This window comes from Podarcis liolepis, assembly GCF_965112155.1.
Source record: "Podarcis liolepis genome assembly, chromosome: 13".
NCBI lineage: Eukaryota > Metazoa > Chordata > Lepidosauria > Squamata > Lacertidae > Podarcis > Podarcis liolepis.
In genome coordinates this window covers 23013116-23029177 of record NC_139573.1, presented here as the reverse complement: position 1 = coordinate 23029177, position 16062 = coordinate 23013116, and the positions used below count along the sequence as shown (strand labels likewise).

Below are 16062 nucleotides of genomic sequence, written 5' to 3'. Positions count from 1 at the left end.
AATGAATTGATTTTAGATTGCTGTATTATTTTACTGTTGTTAGCCACTCTGAGCCCGGCTTTGGCTGGGGAGGGCAGCATATAAATAAAATTTTTTATTATTATTATTATTATTATTATTATTATTATTATTATTATTATTAATAGAGGTTTTATAAGCTTTTAAGGAAATGGGCAGGAGCAAAAATGGGCCGCGTTGAGGAATTCTGATTGTGGCAGGAAGTACAATATACCCTGAGTATAAAAATTAAAGAATCACAGCTATCTGCCCAGGAGGACTCCCCTGTGTGAGTGCCTGAGGGCCCTGCTATTGCCACTTACCACCTGGCCCAGGGCGGGGCCTGAAGCCTCACAAGGATTGCTTGCTGCCTGCTGCCCAGGACTCCCCTGTGTGAGTGCCTGAGGGTCCTGCTCCTGCCACTTACCACCTGGCTCAGGGCGGGGCCTGAAGCCTCACAAGGACTGCTTGCTGCCTGCTGCCCAGGAAGACTCCCCTGTGTGAGTGCCTGAGGGTCCTGCTCCTGCCACTTACCACCTGGCCCAGGGCGGGGCCTGACAGGCCTCACTAGGACAGTTGCTGTTACTGCTGGAGGGGCACAGAGTGTTTTTAAAATGTTTTTAAAAATTTCTTTTGAATTTTTTGTATGTGGGGGGTGGGGTGGGATGGATGTTTGGTTGGGCTTGGGGAATTTTTTTGATTTTGATGTTTTTGTAGTTTTTACAGTTTTTTGTTTGTATTGTTTTATTGGTTTTGTTTGCTTGTTTGTTTGTTTGTTTGTTTGTTTAAGGTGTTATTTTGTTTTTAAGGGGATCGGTCAGGGCTGCCGGGGAGTGGGCCCCAGCCCACAAAATGGCTGGGGCATGTTCCACGGGGAGGGGGATGCACTGGGACAACCGATCTCAGTGATCACGGGTAGGAGGAGGAGTTACGCTAAGACTAGACGATGTCATTACAGAGAAGGCAGGTTTAGTCGTTGTCTGAGGACTATTCCTGCCTCCAGGTCTGTTCCTGACCGGATGGATACTAGAATCAGGAAGGGATACCCACATGACCTGAAGGTGCTGCTGTGCAATGCCAGGTCAATGATTCATAAGACCACTGCCATCCATGACTTGATCATGGTTGGAGGACTTGACCTGGCATGTGTAACAGAGACTTGGTTGGATGAAGCAGATGGGCCTGTCCTTGCCGCTGCTTGTCCACCAGGTTTCTCTTACGCACAGCAACCCAGGTCATGTGGGCGGGGAGGGGGGTTGCAGTGACTTTTAGGAAGTCATTAGCTTGCACCAGGCGTCCTATTGGGAAGACCCAGTTTTCCGAGTGCATGTTCTGGAAGTTGGGCAATAGGGGCAGGACAGGATTCCTTTTGGTGTACCGACCTCCCCGCTGCACTAAGTATTCCCTGCCCGAGCTGCTTCAGGTCGTGGCGGATGTTCTCCCGGAGACACCTAGTTTGGTCGTCCTAGGGGATTTTAACATCCATGCCGACACGACCTTACAAGGGGCCGCTCGGGACTTCGTGGAAAGCATGGCCTCCATGGGGCTGTCCCTGAATAAGTCTGGCCCAACCCATAGCCGCGGACATGCCTTGGACCTGGTGTTTACCTCTATGGATGTTGGTGATCTGACACTAAGTAAAAGCGAAACGAAAGAAGTGCCATGGTCAGACCACTTCCTGGTGCAACTGGACTTCTCTGCGACCCATCCCCTCTGCAGGGAGGTGGGACCAATTTCGATGGTCTGCCCCCACCACTTAATGGATCCAAATGGCTTCCAGAGAGTGGTAGGGGATGCTTTATCCCATGTTGATGGACTTTCGGCTGATTCCCTGGTGGCCCGCTGGAATGTGGAGTTAACCGAAGCGCCCTCTCCGATTGCATGGAGCCCGGACAGCCCCATGGTTTTCCATGGATCTGAGGGCAATGAAACAATCGTTGAGACGGCTAGAGTGCCGGTGACGAATAACTCATTCCGAATCTGACCAGACACAGGTTAGAGCTCAACGCCGAGCCTACCAAGTGGAGATAGCGAAGGCGAAGAAGAATTTCTTCACCGCCTCTATTGCATCTGCAGAAAACAGCAGCAGGAGACTTTTTCAGGTGGTTCACAATTTAGCGGAACCACCTGCCACATCGGGGCCCAGTACGGACCACATGTTCTCCTGCAATGATTTTGCAAAGTTTTTTGCAGATAAAATCGCTCAGATTCGGGAAGAAGTAGACTCCACCGTGGGAGCAGGGCCAGGGCGGGAGAGTGCTAGAGTTTTGTCTAGTCAAGTTGAGTGGGATCAGTTCCAATCTGTTACCTCCGAGTATGTGGACAGGCTGCTTGGACGAGTGAAACCAACCACCTGTCTCCTGGATCCTTGCCCATCCTGGCTTATAAAAGCTAGCTGGGAAGGGCTGGGCAATGGGCTTCGTGGAGTGGTGAATGCTTCCCTCCATGAGGGAGCCTTCCCAGACCCACTGAAAGAGGCGGTTATTAAACCGCTTCTTAAAAAAACATCTTTAGATGCGGCCACGATGGCCAACTATCGCCCAGTCTCAAATCTTCCATTCTTGGGCAAGGTGATTGAGCGAGTGGTTGCTGAACAACTCCAGGCACGCCTGGAAGAAGCGGACCATTTGCATCCCTTCCAGTCAGGATTCAGGCCTCATCATGGGACTGAAACTGCCTTGGTCGCACTGGTTGATATCTCCTGCGGGCTAGAGACAAAGGTGAGAGCTGTTTCCTAGTTCTGCTGGATCTCTCAGCGGCGTTTATTACCATCAACCATAACATCCTTCTGGACAGTCTTGAGGGGCTGGGAGCTGGGGGCACTGTCATACAGTGGTTCCGCTCCTTCCTCCTGGGCCATGTTCAGAAAGTGGTGGTGGGGGATGAGTGTTCAGACCCCTGGGATCTCACTTGTGGGGTGCCTCAGGGTTCTGTCCTCTCCCCCATGCTTTTCAACATTTACATGCAGCCGCTGGGAGAGATCATCAGGAGGTTTGGGCTGGGTGTTCATCAGTATGCAGATGATACCCAGCTCTACCTCTCTTTTAAATCAGAACCAGTGAAGGTGGTGAAGGTCCTGTGTGAGTGTCTGGAGGCTGTTGGAGGATGGATGGCGGCTAACAGATTGAGGTTGAATCCTGACAAGACAGAAGTACTGTTTTGGGGGGACAGGAGGCGGGCAGGTGTGGAGGATTCCCTGGTCCTGAATGGGGTAACTGTGCCCCTGAAGGACCAGGTGCGCAGCCTGGGAGTCATTTTGGACTCACAGCTGTCCATGGAGGCACAGGTCAAATCTGTGTCCAGGGCAGCTGTTTACCAGCTCCATCTGGTACGTAGGCTGAGACCCTATTTGCCTGTGGACTGTCTCACCAGAGTGGTGCATGCTCTGGTTATCTCCCGCTTGGACTACTGTGATGCGCTCTATCTGGGGCTACCTTTGAAGGTGACTCAGAAACTACAACTAATCCAGAATGCGGCAGCTAGACTGGTGACTGGGGGCGGCCGCCGAGACCATATAACACCGGTCTTGAAAGACCTACATTGGCTCCCAGTACGTTTCCGAGCACAATTCAAAGTGTTGGTGATGACCTTTAAAGCCCTAAACGGCCTCGGTCCAGTATACCTGAAGGAGCGTCTCCACCCCCATCATTCTGCCCGGACGCTGAGGTCCAACGCTGAGGGCCTTCTGGCGGTTCCCTCATTGTGAGAAGTGAGGTTACAGGGAACCAGGAAGAGGGCCTTTTCGGTAGTGGCACCCGCCCTGTGAAACGCCCTTCCAGCAGATGTCAAAACGATAAACAACTACCTGACATTCAGAAGACATCTTAAGGCAGCCCTGTTCAGGGAAGTTTTTAACGTGTGATATTTTAGTGTATTTTTGGTTTCTATGGAAGCCGCCCAGAGTAGATGGGCAGCCCAGCCAGATGGGCAGGGTATAAATAATAAATTATTATTATTATTATTATTATTATTATTATTATTATTATACTGATAACAAGTGGGACTGAAAGAACCGTTTCCTTGTAGGGTGTATGGATTGTGATTTGAGCAGTCTATGGCAACTTTTCATTCTACTGATTGTCAAGGACATTTTGTTGAGCCTTATTATCAAACATGCTAATTTCATCTGTAATTATTCCTATGGCCCTTTTTTTTTTTTTGCTGTGGTTCTCTTATATTGACTAAGGCATTGAGCATGTATCCAGCATCAGGTAGCTCCCTTGTTACTTGATAGGAACCTGGTGGGGTCAAACTTGCATTGGGGAGTCACCTCCAACACAGATTGGATGCCACAACCTCACACAGGCCACCACTGGGAGAGGTGTACTGGCCCATCGGTCCCCCAGTGGACTCCCAGAGTCACTGCTCCTGGACCCCTCTGACAGGGTAGCCCTGTGACTAAGAATCCAGCCCAATGCCATATCTTCCAAAGTTGTGATGGTTGCTATGACGGAAGCGAAAACCTGTACATGTATATGGATTGTGATTTGAGCAGCCTAGGGCAACTTTTCATTCTACAGATTACCATTGTCAAGAACAAATGGTGAGATGACCAGCCTTATTATCAAACATGTTAATTTTGTCTGTAGTTGTAGAATACAGCAATGCCTGGTGTGCCCCCCCCCATGGATCTCTATATCTGTGGGAAAGAACATTTCATTCCAGATGTTGCAAACATGTTTCTTCACCAATTTCCACAAGAAATACCCAGATTTGAACAGGTGATTACCTTCATCTATAATTATCAAAACCAGTTAATTATACTGGATTGTCCAACCTCTTGTGGAATTTCAGTAGCCACAAGCAAAACTAATAGGAGAGGCTGTGAAGGATGTTATAAAGAAACCCAGCACTGTTTAGAGCAAGAGAGGGGAACTGGGGGAATCTGTGTGTAGATTGAAAATCTGCCCTTTTACTTATGATGGTTGTTTTAGTGGCCTTGCTGCTGGTGCTGTTTCCTCACATGGCATTGATAGCTCACATTGTTAAATGCAGGGTTTGGTACCTACACCGTCCACTTCACGTGTATCATCAGTCAGGAAATTTTATCATTGGACACATTGCTTCTTATGGTGGTTTCATTTCCAGTTCAGCACTATTCACTGAAGAACCCCCACCAGCATTGCCTGAAGAGTTTGCGTAAGAACTTGATTTATTTCATTTATTTTGTTGTTAAATAATAAAACATGACAAGACTAACAAAAAATGGATCACTAAACATATTATTTTATAGTACATAATAATGAGATGATTACAGTAAACCAGTAAAACGAGTTCCTCAGTAAATTAGCTTTGAAAACACAAAAATTATAGGAGTAATGCCGTATTGCAACATATATATTATAGATATATCTCATCTGTATGTACCTTTGTTCCAGCAAAGAGATTTACTGTTCTAGTTGCATCTTTTGTATCCTGTATGAACCATATGCTTTATTCAACTTTCTGGATGTATCATTGACTGTTTAGTACCCATTTTGAGGAAGTCCTGGTTAGTAAAGCTTTAAATCGTATTTATGGCTCTGGACAATTTTTATTTGAAAAGGATTCAGTTTTTATGTATCCAATATTAATATCTGCAATAGTTCAGTGAGACCTTTCCTTGTCCTGCTCACTAAGAGTCTCTTTAAACTGAAGCTGCTGGGGTAGAATCCACAAATATCTGGAAACAAAGGATATACCCCATGCCAGTCAAGTATCCCTATTTTCTGAGACATTCAGTGAATTACAGAAGCAATCCCAAATTCTGATTTCATCAGAGAATATCCTGTTTTCCCTCCACCGATAATGGGAGAAAGATGAGCCGGCGCTTGCCACTTGCACTTGCACTTAGCAGAGGGAGGGATCTTCATGAAATGGAACTTTTGTGTGTAGGAGAGGCAGTTCCCTGCAGGAGCAGAGGCAGCAGACACATGGCATTCTCTTGCTTGCCCCTCTCTGCCACTGTCCAAGCCATTGCTGCTGTCATGGCGGTGTGATGCGCAGGAGGAGGAAAAGAATGAGGAGGGAAGAGAGCAAGCAGCTTCCAGGTAGGGGCTGTGACAGGAGAGGCAGCCAGCAGATTCACACATCTTTTGGTGCCATTCTCCTGCGTGAGCCAGCCAACGAGCCAGCTAACATGCATCCTGATTTTCTGCTGGAAAAGGTTGGAGGGTATGTGTGCCCAGTTGAGCCTTCCCCAAAATCCACAACTGATTTTTTAAGGGTAGTGCTCATTGGCAATTTGGGGAAATGAACTACATCTCAGTGCTACCATCAGCCAAAGAATTTTCATGGATCCAAATTCATAATTCTGGCAGCCCTTTCTCTGTAAAAGTCATGTAACCTGAATTTTGACTTTTTGGAAACATCATTCTCATCATTTCAGAGGAGATTTATGATTTCCATTATTTCCATTACAATAGATGTAACCTATTTTATTTATGTCACCTGATATACAAAGCAATAATCCTTCAGTTTACAAATGTCGTCACCACCACCATCACTTTCTTGTGTTCCTAACGCATGATATTAAAAAGATTATTTCTTTTTGATTTTCATTTTGTTCTCCAGCTTATTTTCAGTGAAAGCATCTTCACAAAATGCTTGATGTGTTTCATGGTTGGTGCTTCTGGTTTCCATTATCTTTGCATAGGCCACCTTAAACTAAAGACTGCCTTCAAAATATTTTAATAATAATGAGATACAGATGCAGAAAGTAAAGTAAATCCCATAGTGTTCTTTGGGTTTGCTTAAAGGTAATTCTGCACAGAATCTCAATCTTAAAATGTTATACCAATGCTTATGGGATTGAGCACCAATGGATTCAAAGGGATTGCTTTGGAATTACCTTTTGGGTTGTGCAACAGGTGTAGAACACTCTTCTGATAAAATACACTATTCTTATTCTAGAGTGGTGCCCAAGAGTTACCAGCTCATCCTGGCCTTGACATTTGCAGTAAAGGAAATCAATGAAAACCCTCAGCTATTACCAAATATCACCTTGGGCTTCAACATCTATGACAGCTATGCTGATGCAAGGAAAACATATTATGCCACAATGCTACTTTTATTCACACTGGAAAAATTTTTACCCAACTATATATGCAGCATCCAAAATAATCTGACAGCTGTCATCGGTGGTCTGGATGCACAAATCTCCCTTCATGTGGCAACTATCTTGGATATTTATAAGATTCCACAGGTAGGACATCTGTGCCTGGTTTTCTGTGGGGAATATTAAAAATTCATACTATTTTCATTCTTTCTTGCAGATTGTATTTTATAGTTTAGAGACAGAAATACATACATTGGGAGTAATCAGATCAACCATTATCTTTCTTTGCTTCTTTTGCAAAGCACACTGAGACTAAGAAAAAAATATATTCATAGTTCATTTGCAAATGAGAAAAACCACATGACATTCATAAAGTTTAACTGCAAATCAGTACTACATTTACATGGGTAGTCAAAGATCTGGAAACAGAAAGCATGTCTTTCATTATTGCAGGCCATGTTCAAATGGACATCTTATTCATTGTTTCCAATGTGCCAAGTTGTTAATTCTTTGTCTATATTGCTGACATCCAATAATAATGAATGGGGTATCATGTGAGCCAATTGTTCGTGCCAACCATGGACTGACCATTTTGAAGACTGGGAAGCAAACCCATTCATAAAGTGGAGGTTAATTTTCACCGAAGTAACACCAAAATAGTTCAAAACATAATTAAGGGCTCATCTACACTTATCGTTGTTCCATATTTCTATGCACAGGTCTGAGCTTTCTAGGTCTGTGTCTGAGAGCTTGTTTCCCCATGAAAACCTGCTCTTTACTCAAAGAAACTAGGAATCCATGGAATCCATGGAAAAAGCACTTTGCTGTTGGCTCTGATTCAGCTGTAAATATTGAGTTTTTCTTGAGCAAGTGGGCGGGGGGCGTGCTTGGACACAGACTGGGAAAGTGTGGACCTCTGCCTAGAAAGTGTGGGGCAAAAGTTAAATATGGATACGTTCTACCTGTTTGATGAGAGAACCTTATCCTGAAGATATCCAGCAAAGCAGTGGAGGTTGAGCACCAGAGTTTTCCTTCTCCTAGATGGGCTACCTCCCCAGGTTGATGGGTTACATCTGCCTCTCACTTCCCTCTACACCATGTGAGGAAACCACCTTCTCAACTGTTGGACCCACTATTGGTCTTGTCCATTCAATGCACCAGAGCCTGTTGTTACATTTAAGACCAACAATAATAAATTATTTTAATATATTAGTAGCAGGAGATTATCTTGGGAAGCAGGCAGATGCTTGGATGACTAGAGAGTCAAAGGTGTGCTAAAGTAGGATAAGGAAATTGTAGAGAAACTAAATGAATTCTTTGCAACTGTCTTCAACAGAGGAAGATATAGGGCAGATCCTCAATAATCAAATCACTGATGAGAGAGGCCTTACTCAGAACTAGCATGGCATTCAGCAACAGCAGCCTTAGACTCTAGGGCTGGCTGTTAGGACAACCATAATTCCCTAGGTTGAAGTTGGGGCTGGCACTAACTGCTTGTGCCCAACCTGTCCCACACCCCACACCACAAATCCCGCTGCACAGAACCACTTACGGTTATAATGATCTTTCCTACCCATTTCTCTTTAGCTCATATATGGCCCCGCTCCAGTGATGAATGATAAAACCCCACGGATTCCTTTCTATCAGATGGCACCCCAGGAAGGCCACCAGTTTGCAGGAATTCTCTCTTTACTTCTGTATTTCAGGTGGACATGGATTGGGATCACTGTGATGGATAATGAAAGTGGAGAAAGTTTTGTACAAAACGTGCTCCCACTCTTCTCCCAGAGTGGCATCTGTTTTGCCTTTATAGAAAGAGTCCCCAAATATAGTTTTCTCATTGATGGTCTTGCCATGATGGAACAGGGGGCAAACATACATGATAAAGTGATGAGCAGCAACGCCAATGTAGTGGTAGTCTATGGAGAAGCTTATTCCTTTCTATTTTTTAGATGGTTTCCATATCTATCAAAATTAGAGCAAATGTCAAATAATGTAAAAAGTAAAGTATGGATAACCACAGCTCAAATGGAGTTCATTTCATTGACCTTTCAGCGGGATTGGGATGCAACTATATTCAATGGTGCTATAGCCTTCAGAATTCATTCCAATAATCTACCAGGATTTCATCAATATGTTGAGAGCAGAAACCCTTTCAGTGTAGAAGATGATGATTTCATCTGGGATTTCTGGCAACATGCCTTTGGCTGTGTATTTCCCCATCGCATTCTGGATGAGGTGGTGGGGGATATCTGCACAGGAATTGAGAAGATAGAGAACCTTCCTGCATCTCTCTTTGAAATGACAGTACAAGGTCAAAGCTACAGCATCTACAATGCTGTCTTTGCCTTGGCCCATGCTTTACATGCCATGTCCTTAGCAAGACTCAAACATTCACAAAGGATGAATAGAGGAAGGCAAAAGCTTTGGAAGCAACAATTTTGGCAGGTAAAGGAGTAGACCACCTCAAGTGGGCGTTACATTCTTTCCAACTCTTCCTCTACGGACATTTTCCTCTTCCTTCTTTTCCAGGCAACTAGAAAGTAGATTTAAGCCCTATTCAGCCAGGCATTCTGATGTCCTCTTTGAGGTCTGTGAAATCAATGTATGAATTATTTACAGAGGGATAATCATATCATTCTGTTGCAGCATGTAATGATAGTATTGCTGATTTATGTAGTAACATTTCATGAAATAATTTTGATGAGTACATCAAAGGATGAGTACATATCCCCTCCATTTTATTATTTGAAATTGAAATTATTTGAAATTGCCCACAGCATTATTCTACTGGTAGCATTAGAATGGGGATGGCAAATCTTTTTTTCTGTTTGAAGACTTCGTTTCCTCATGGCTAAATATCCTAGAATTTCATTCCAGCAGTAGCTAGGGCAAAAATGACGGTGGGCATGGTTGGAGCTAGTAGTGGACTGCACCACCTCACAAACACACATTCACATATACACATGCACTGACCATATAGATATGCATGCGGACATTTATTCACACATTTTTCTACACCAATTGATTCTCTTTCCCTGTCTCACTCAAAAACATACACCCACTAATATATTAACTCATTCATTGTCTCCCCTTCCCCATTAGGCTTTAGTTTGTAAATATAAAATTTACAGCATGTTATGGTTTAAGGGGAAATTATATGAAAATGATACTGTGGTACCTCGGGTTAAGTACTTAATTCATTCCAGAGGTCCGTTCTTAACCTGAAACTATTCTTAACCTGAAGCACCACTTTAGCTAATGGGGCCTCCTGCCGCCGCCGTGCCCCCAGAGCACAATTTCTGTTCTCATCCTGAAGCAAAGTTCTTAACCTGAGGTACTATTTCTGGATTAGCAGAGTCTGTAACCTGAAGCGTATGTAACCTGAAGCATATGTAACCCTAGGTACCAGTGTATATTGATGGTATCTAAAGGTAAAGGGACACCTGACCATTAAGTCCAGACTCAGACAACTGTGGGGTTGCAGCACTAATCTCGCTTTACTGGCCGAGGGAGCCGGCGTTTGTCCACAGACAATTCCGGGTCATGTGGCCAGCATGACTAAGCGGCTTCTGGTGAACCAGAGCAGCGCACGGAAACACCATTTACCTTCCTGCTGGAGTAGTACCTATACATCTACTTGCACTTTGACGTGCTTTCGAACTCACCCCATCACGGGGCCTCAAACCGCGACCTTCTGATCAGCAAGCCCTAGGCTCTGTGGTTTAGACCACAGCGCCACCCGCGTCACTCTATTGATGGTATCTAACACCATGTAAATTGGCAAAAGTATATAAATCTAAATCCAGTAAGTGTTGGAAATGGAAAGAGAAAGACAGTTCTTTTTATCATAAGTGGTGGTCTTGTGGTAAGGTTAAAGCTTACTGGGAAATGATATATAATGGAATGAAAAAAACGTTTAAAATAACCTTTGTTTAAAAAACCCAGAAGCTTTTCTTTTGGGAATTATAGAAACAGAACTACCTAAAATGTATAGAAACTTATTCGTGTGGGTGGCTCGTACTCCCTACGATGAAGTATATTCAAAAATGTTTGTTTATGAGATTTACTTTTACTTTTTTCATTTTCTTATGTTTTATTTTCTTTTTCTTTGTATATTTTATATGTATATATATATGTATATGTATATGTATATGTATATGTATATGTATATGTATATGTATATGTATATGTATATGTATATGTATATGTATATGTACTGTAAATACTGTATCTAATAAAGAAAAGAAAAAGAGAAAGAAAAGAAACAGCAGCAAGAATGTTACTTGGTCCAAAATGGAAAGAAGCAGAAGTCCCAGCAAAGGAAGAATTGATGCAAAACTTATGGAATACACAGAAATGGAGAAACTTACCAGAAGAATAAGAAATAAAGATAACAAACTTTTTATAAAAGAATGCAAATGGCTTATTGAATATTTACAGACAAATTGTAAACAGATAAGAACACTGGCAGGATTATTGTAATAACCTGCAGTTTTATAAGCATATATATATAAAGTAGATGAATAAATGAGCAAAGTAAGTTAATTTGGATATGCAGAGGGTATTAAAAAATAAATTTAAGGAACCGCAGAAAGGGGGGGAGAAGTCAAGTTTTGAAATGTTAAAATGATTGTAAAATTAGTGAAATGTATAAAACCAGTGAAATGTATAACTGAAAAGTATAAATAAAATTTGAAAACTTGGGGGGGGGGTAGATTGTAAATGCTTATGCACTATTTTCTATATTTTTGCCTTTTGTTTTCAATTTAGCTTCACTACTTTCTGAGAGGTATGTCATTTAACAACACTGCAGGAGACACAGTTTCCTTTAACCAGAACGGAGAGATAATATCTGGCTTGGATGTCATCAACTGCATTATTTTCCCCAACCAATCCCTTCACAAAGTGGAAATTGGGAGAATAGATCCCCGGGCTCCGCCAGGCCGAGTGTTCACCATTGATGAAGATGCGATAACATGGCATGGCTGGTTTAACCAGGTAGATTCCAGGTGACATTTATCTAGAAAGTCATCCAGTTTTGAATGAGCATTGAACATCTGTCCTGATGCCTAGATTTACGTAAGTTCGTTTAATAAATATAAAGACCTGTGGAAATACTGGTATTTGCCTTATGAAACAAACTGGACCCAAAAATTTCCATCCTAATTGCTGACCCGGAAAGGGTGTGAGAATAAGTGTGGATAGTGGAGGCAACAGAAGACCAGAGGGAAAAGCCAATAGCAAACAGAAACAGGTAGAAGAGACAACTAAAGCTTTACATGGAAACAGTAGAAGAGGTGGTGAAGATGAACAGAATGGAAAAGGGAGGGAGAGAAATGGAGTCAAGCTGCTGGGACAGATGGGGCACACTGGGTCTAGGAATTAATGCATCTCTCTATTAGTGCTTCATGTCACCGATTCATTTTTTGTTCCATTTTAAAAAGTTTCAAATTATATATTTAAATGGGTGTTTTAATTGTTATTTTCTCTCAAAATACATATTTAATTAAATCCACATTTTAATCTGCATATTGAGAATTATTTTGCAGTTCTAGGGGTTCTTTTGAAAGGTATGATTGGCATCACTATTGGCCTCACTCTCACTTTATGGCCTAGATTTCCAAGCTGTTTCTTCCTTGGTTTAGAGTCTTCAACTGAGGCTGCTGGTTTTCAGTGCCAGAAAGAATTTTACCCTTGGCACAATTAGCCTTTGGTTGAGACGTTCCTGCCTTTCTCAGTGGATAAAATGCTGGATTCCAAGTGTATGAATTTTAAGATTCTTATTCTGTTCTTTTTTTACTGATTAGACTCAGCCTCTTTCTGTCTGTACTGAGAGTTGCCACCCCGGTTTTAGGAAGAAAGTGAAGGAGGGGGAGCCATCTTGCTGCTATTACTGCATCCCATGTCCAGAGGGGAAGATTTCAAATCAAAAGGGTAAGAGATATACCAAGGAGATTGGATCCAGATGCAATAGTTACTGCTAAATAAAAGAAATAAGGCTTGTATTAAGCCATGTCTAGGTTGCTAGAGAAGGTAAATGACACACAACTTATGAGACAGACAAACACACACACACACACACAGAGAGAGAGAGAGAGAGAGAGAGCACTCAGTTGCTAGAGCACGAGACTCTTAATCTCAGAGTCATGGGTTCGAGCCTCATGTTACGCAAAAGATTCCTGCATTGCAGGGGTTTGGACTAGATGGCCATCTTGGTTCCTTCCAAGTGTACAATTCTATGGTTTGTGCTGGGTGCCAACCTACTACAGGACCATGATCAGTGCCGGATTTATGTATAAGCTAAACAAGCTATAGCTTAGGGCCCCACTCTCTTAAATTAAAGAAAAAAACACTGGATATACATTTCCAAAATATAAGATAAGAAACAAATAAAATAAAACCTACATACAGCAACTGTGTTTTGTGTTGTGTAGGCTCCTATGACGTAAGTAATGGGCCCCACCTGCTAGCCTGCTCCCTAAAATATCATTGGTTTGGACATATAAAGGGCCCCATCACCTCCAGTAGCTTAGGGCCTCATCAAACCTAAATGTGGCCCTGACCATGGTTTCAGTACTAGCATCTGATGCCATATGTAGCTCAGGCCAAGGTTACTTGTAAAACCCCTTATTCCTTACATACCTAACAGGGCACTGGGGTCTGTGGGAAAACTCCTTGTAGCAGTTCCAAAGATATCAGATGCTTGTACCACTCTAACTCAAAGTAGGGCTTTTATGGTGGCTGTCCCTCTTACATGGAATAGCATTATGGTCAAGATTTGACAGGTACTACCTGCATTTTCTGTTAACAATTGATTTTTTATTTATTCATTTATTTTGTTGTTCTGTCAGGTTTTCCCAGGTGGATGAATGGGTTTCTATAGGTTTTTGAATGCCATGGGTGTCAGTTCTGTATTGAATTGTTTCAGGTTTTTTAAACTTGTTTGTTTTTGTGGTGTTTTAAACTGTTTTACTTGAGACACGTATGTAGAAGGCGATGAATAAATGAATAGTGATAATAACAATAATAATTTCTAACTTTTCCACTTAATTTCAAAAGGGATCTTTGTATTGACAACTATATCTATAGGGAGCTAAAGGTGCACAGAAGATCTGTGATCCACAGGAACAAACATGTCAGGCTATGCATACCTCATGACTGCTTTTCTTTACTATTTAAATTTGGATGAAATCTTTTGCAAGGGCTGGAAAGAAGCTTTAGAATTGGACATAATATGTCATGTTTTGTGTGTGTTTTTCTGAACACTGGCCTTTGGGTATTCTGGATACATTTATCCAGTAAGAATGACAAAGGGCTTGTGGTTCTTTTGTAATTGAAGGGGAACTGGTCAACTCTTCTGCTACCTGCAGCATGCACCCAGACTATACATTCAACAACTGTGAGGGTGAATAGCCTATAACCTTACAAGCCACCCCAGTTCCTGCATAAACCTGGGATGTGAGCCAAATTTAACATGGCTTCCTGTCAGCAGGTTTACCACATCTTTTTAGAAAAAATGCTGCTTTATGTCTACATCCGTTCTAAACAAGTTAAACCAACCTGTGCCACAATCTATAGTGCCAGCACTAATATGTATTCTCTGAACTGAAAGGAGACATTTGATTTGAGAGAGAGGAACAATTTCAGCATGTTGTTGATATTTGTGGCATGTAACTGGGATCAAGACCTCATATTTCTTTTTCCAGATACAGCTGAATGTAATAAATGCTTAGATGAAGACTATCCAAGCAAGAATCGAGATGCATGCATTCCCAAGAGTAGAAGCTTCTTGTCTTATGGAGAACCTTTGGGCATCAGTTTAGCCTGTTTTTCTCTTTCCTTTTCTCTGATCACAGCTCTGGGGCTGGGTACATTTATGAAGCACCATGACACTCCTATTGTCATTGCAAACAACAGGAACATCACCTACACTCTCCTCATCTCCCTCCTGCTCTGCTTCCTTTGTGCATTGCTATTTATAGGCCAGCCTCAGAAGGTAACATGTCTCCTCCGACAAACCACTTTTGGCATCATCTTCTCAGTGGCTGTTTCTTGTGTATTGGCAAAAACCATTACAGTGGTTTTGGCTTTCATGGCCACCAAACCAGGATCTAGGGTGAGAACCTTTGTGGGGAAGGGACTGGCCAACACTATTGTTTTTTCCTGCTGCTTTGTTCAGGCAGGGATCTGTACTGTATGGCTAGCAACCTCTCCCCCATTTCCAGATTTTGACAGTCATTCAATGGCAGAAGAAATTATACTAGAATGTAATGAGGGGTCTGTGACTATGTTTTACTGTGTTGTTAGCTATATGGGTTTTCTGGCAATTATCTGTTTCACTGTTGCTTTCCTTGCCCGGACATTACCCGACAGTTTCAATGAAGCCAAGTTTATCACTTTTAGCATGTTGGTCTTTTGCAGTGTTTGGCTGTCCTTTATTCCATCGTATCTGAGCACCAAGGGAAAATACATGGTTGCTGTGGAGATCTTTTCTATCTTAGCCTCCAGTGCTGGGTTGATGGGTTGCATCTTTTTTCCTAAATGTTATATTATTGTGTTGAGGCCTGAACTGAACAACAGGGAACAACTAATAAGAAGAAAAGCCTGAAGAATTTAATAAGTGTCCTTTGCTATAATTTGTACCCAATACAGGAGATGTGTTTGTGTACCACAGAATATTGGTAAAGACCAACTCAACAGTTGCCTGAGCACCAAGGGAAAATACATGCTAGCTGTGGAGATCCTCTCTATCTTAGCCTCCAGCCTTGGGTTGCTGGGTTGCATCTTTCTCCCAAAATGTTATATACTTTTGCTGAGGCCTGAGTTGAACAACATGGAACAGCTAATAATAATAATAAGGAAGAAAAACTAAAGAAATAATAAACCTGTCCTTTGCTATAATCTGTGTTTTTCTCTGCATGTAGAGGAGAATATTTTCACACATGTTCAGCAGCTCCCTTATAAATGTTTCTAGTTTCCAAAAATCCCTAGCTGAAAATTCATTTGGAAAAATGCTTTGGCATTTG

The 16062-nt window shown here is 42.3% G+C and overlaps 1 protein-coding gene across 1 annotated transcript in view; it reads left to right on the top strand.

Moving 5' to 3' along the window:
* The window catches only part of LOC310691582 (vomeronasal type-2 receptor 26-like), a gene marked incomplete at both ends in the record, with an annotated part of 33467 nt that extends 17823 nt beyond the window's left edge, over positions 1 to 15644 (top strand). Inside the window, 4 exons of the mRNA XM_083471441.1 lie at positions 8801 to 9481; positions 11807 to 12034; positions 12844 to 12970; positions 14743 to 15644. Of these exons, the coding sequence (XP_083327567.1) occupies positions 8801 to 9481; positions 11807 to 12034; positions 12844 to 12970; positions 14743 to 15644 (1938 nt within the window). The remainder of the gene's footprint in view (positions 1 to 8800; positions 9482 to 11806; positions 12035 to 12843; positions 12971 to 14742) is intronic.
* Positions 15645 to 16062: the final 418 nt, after the last annotated feature.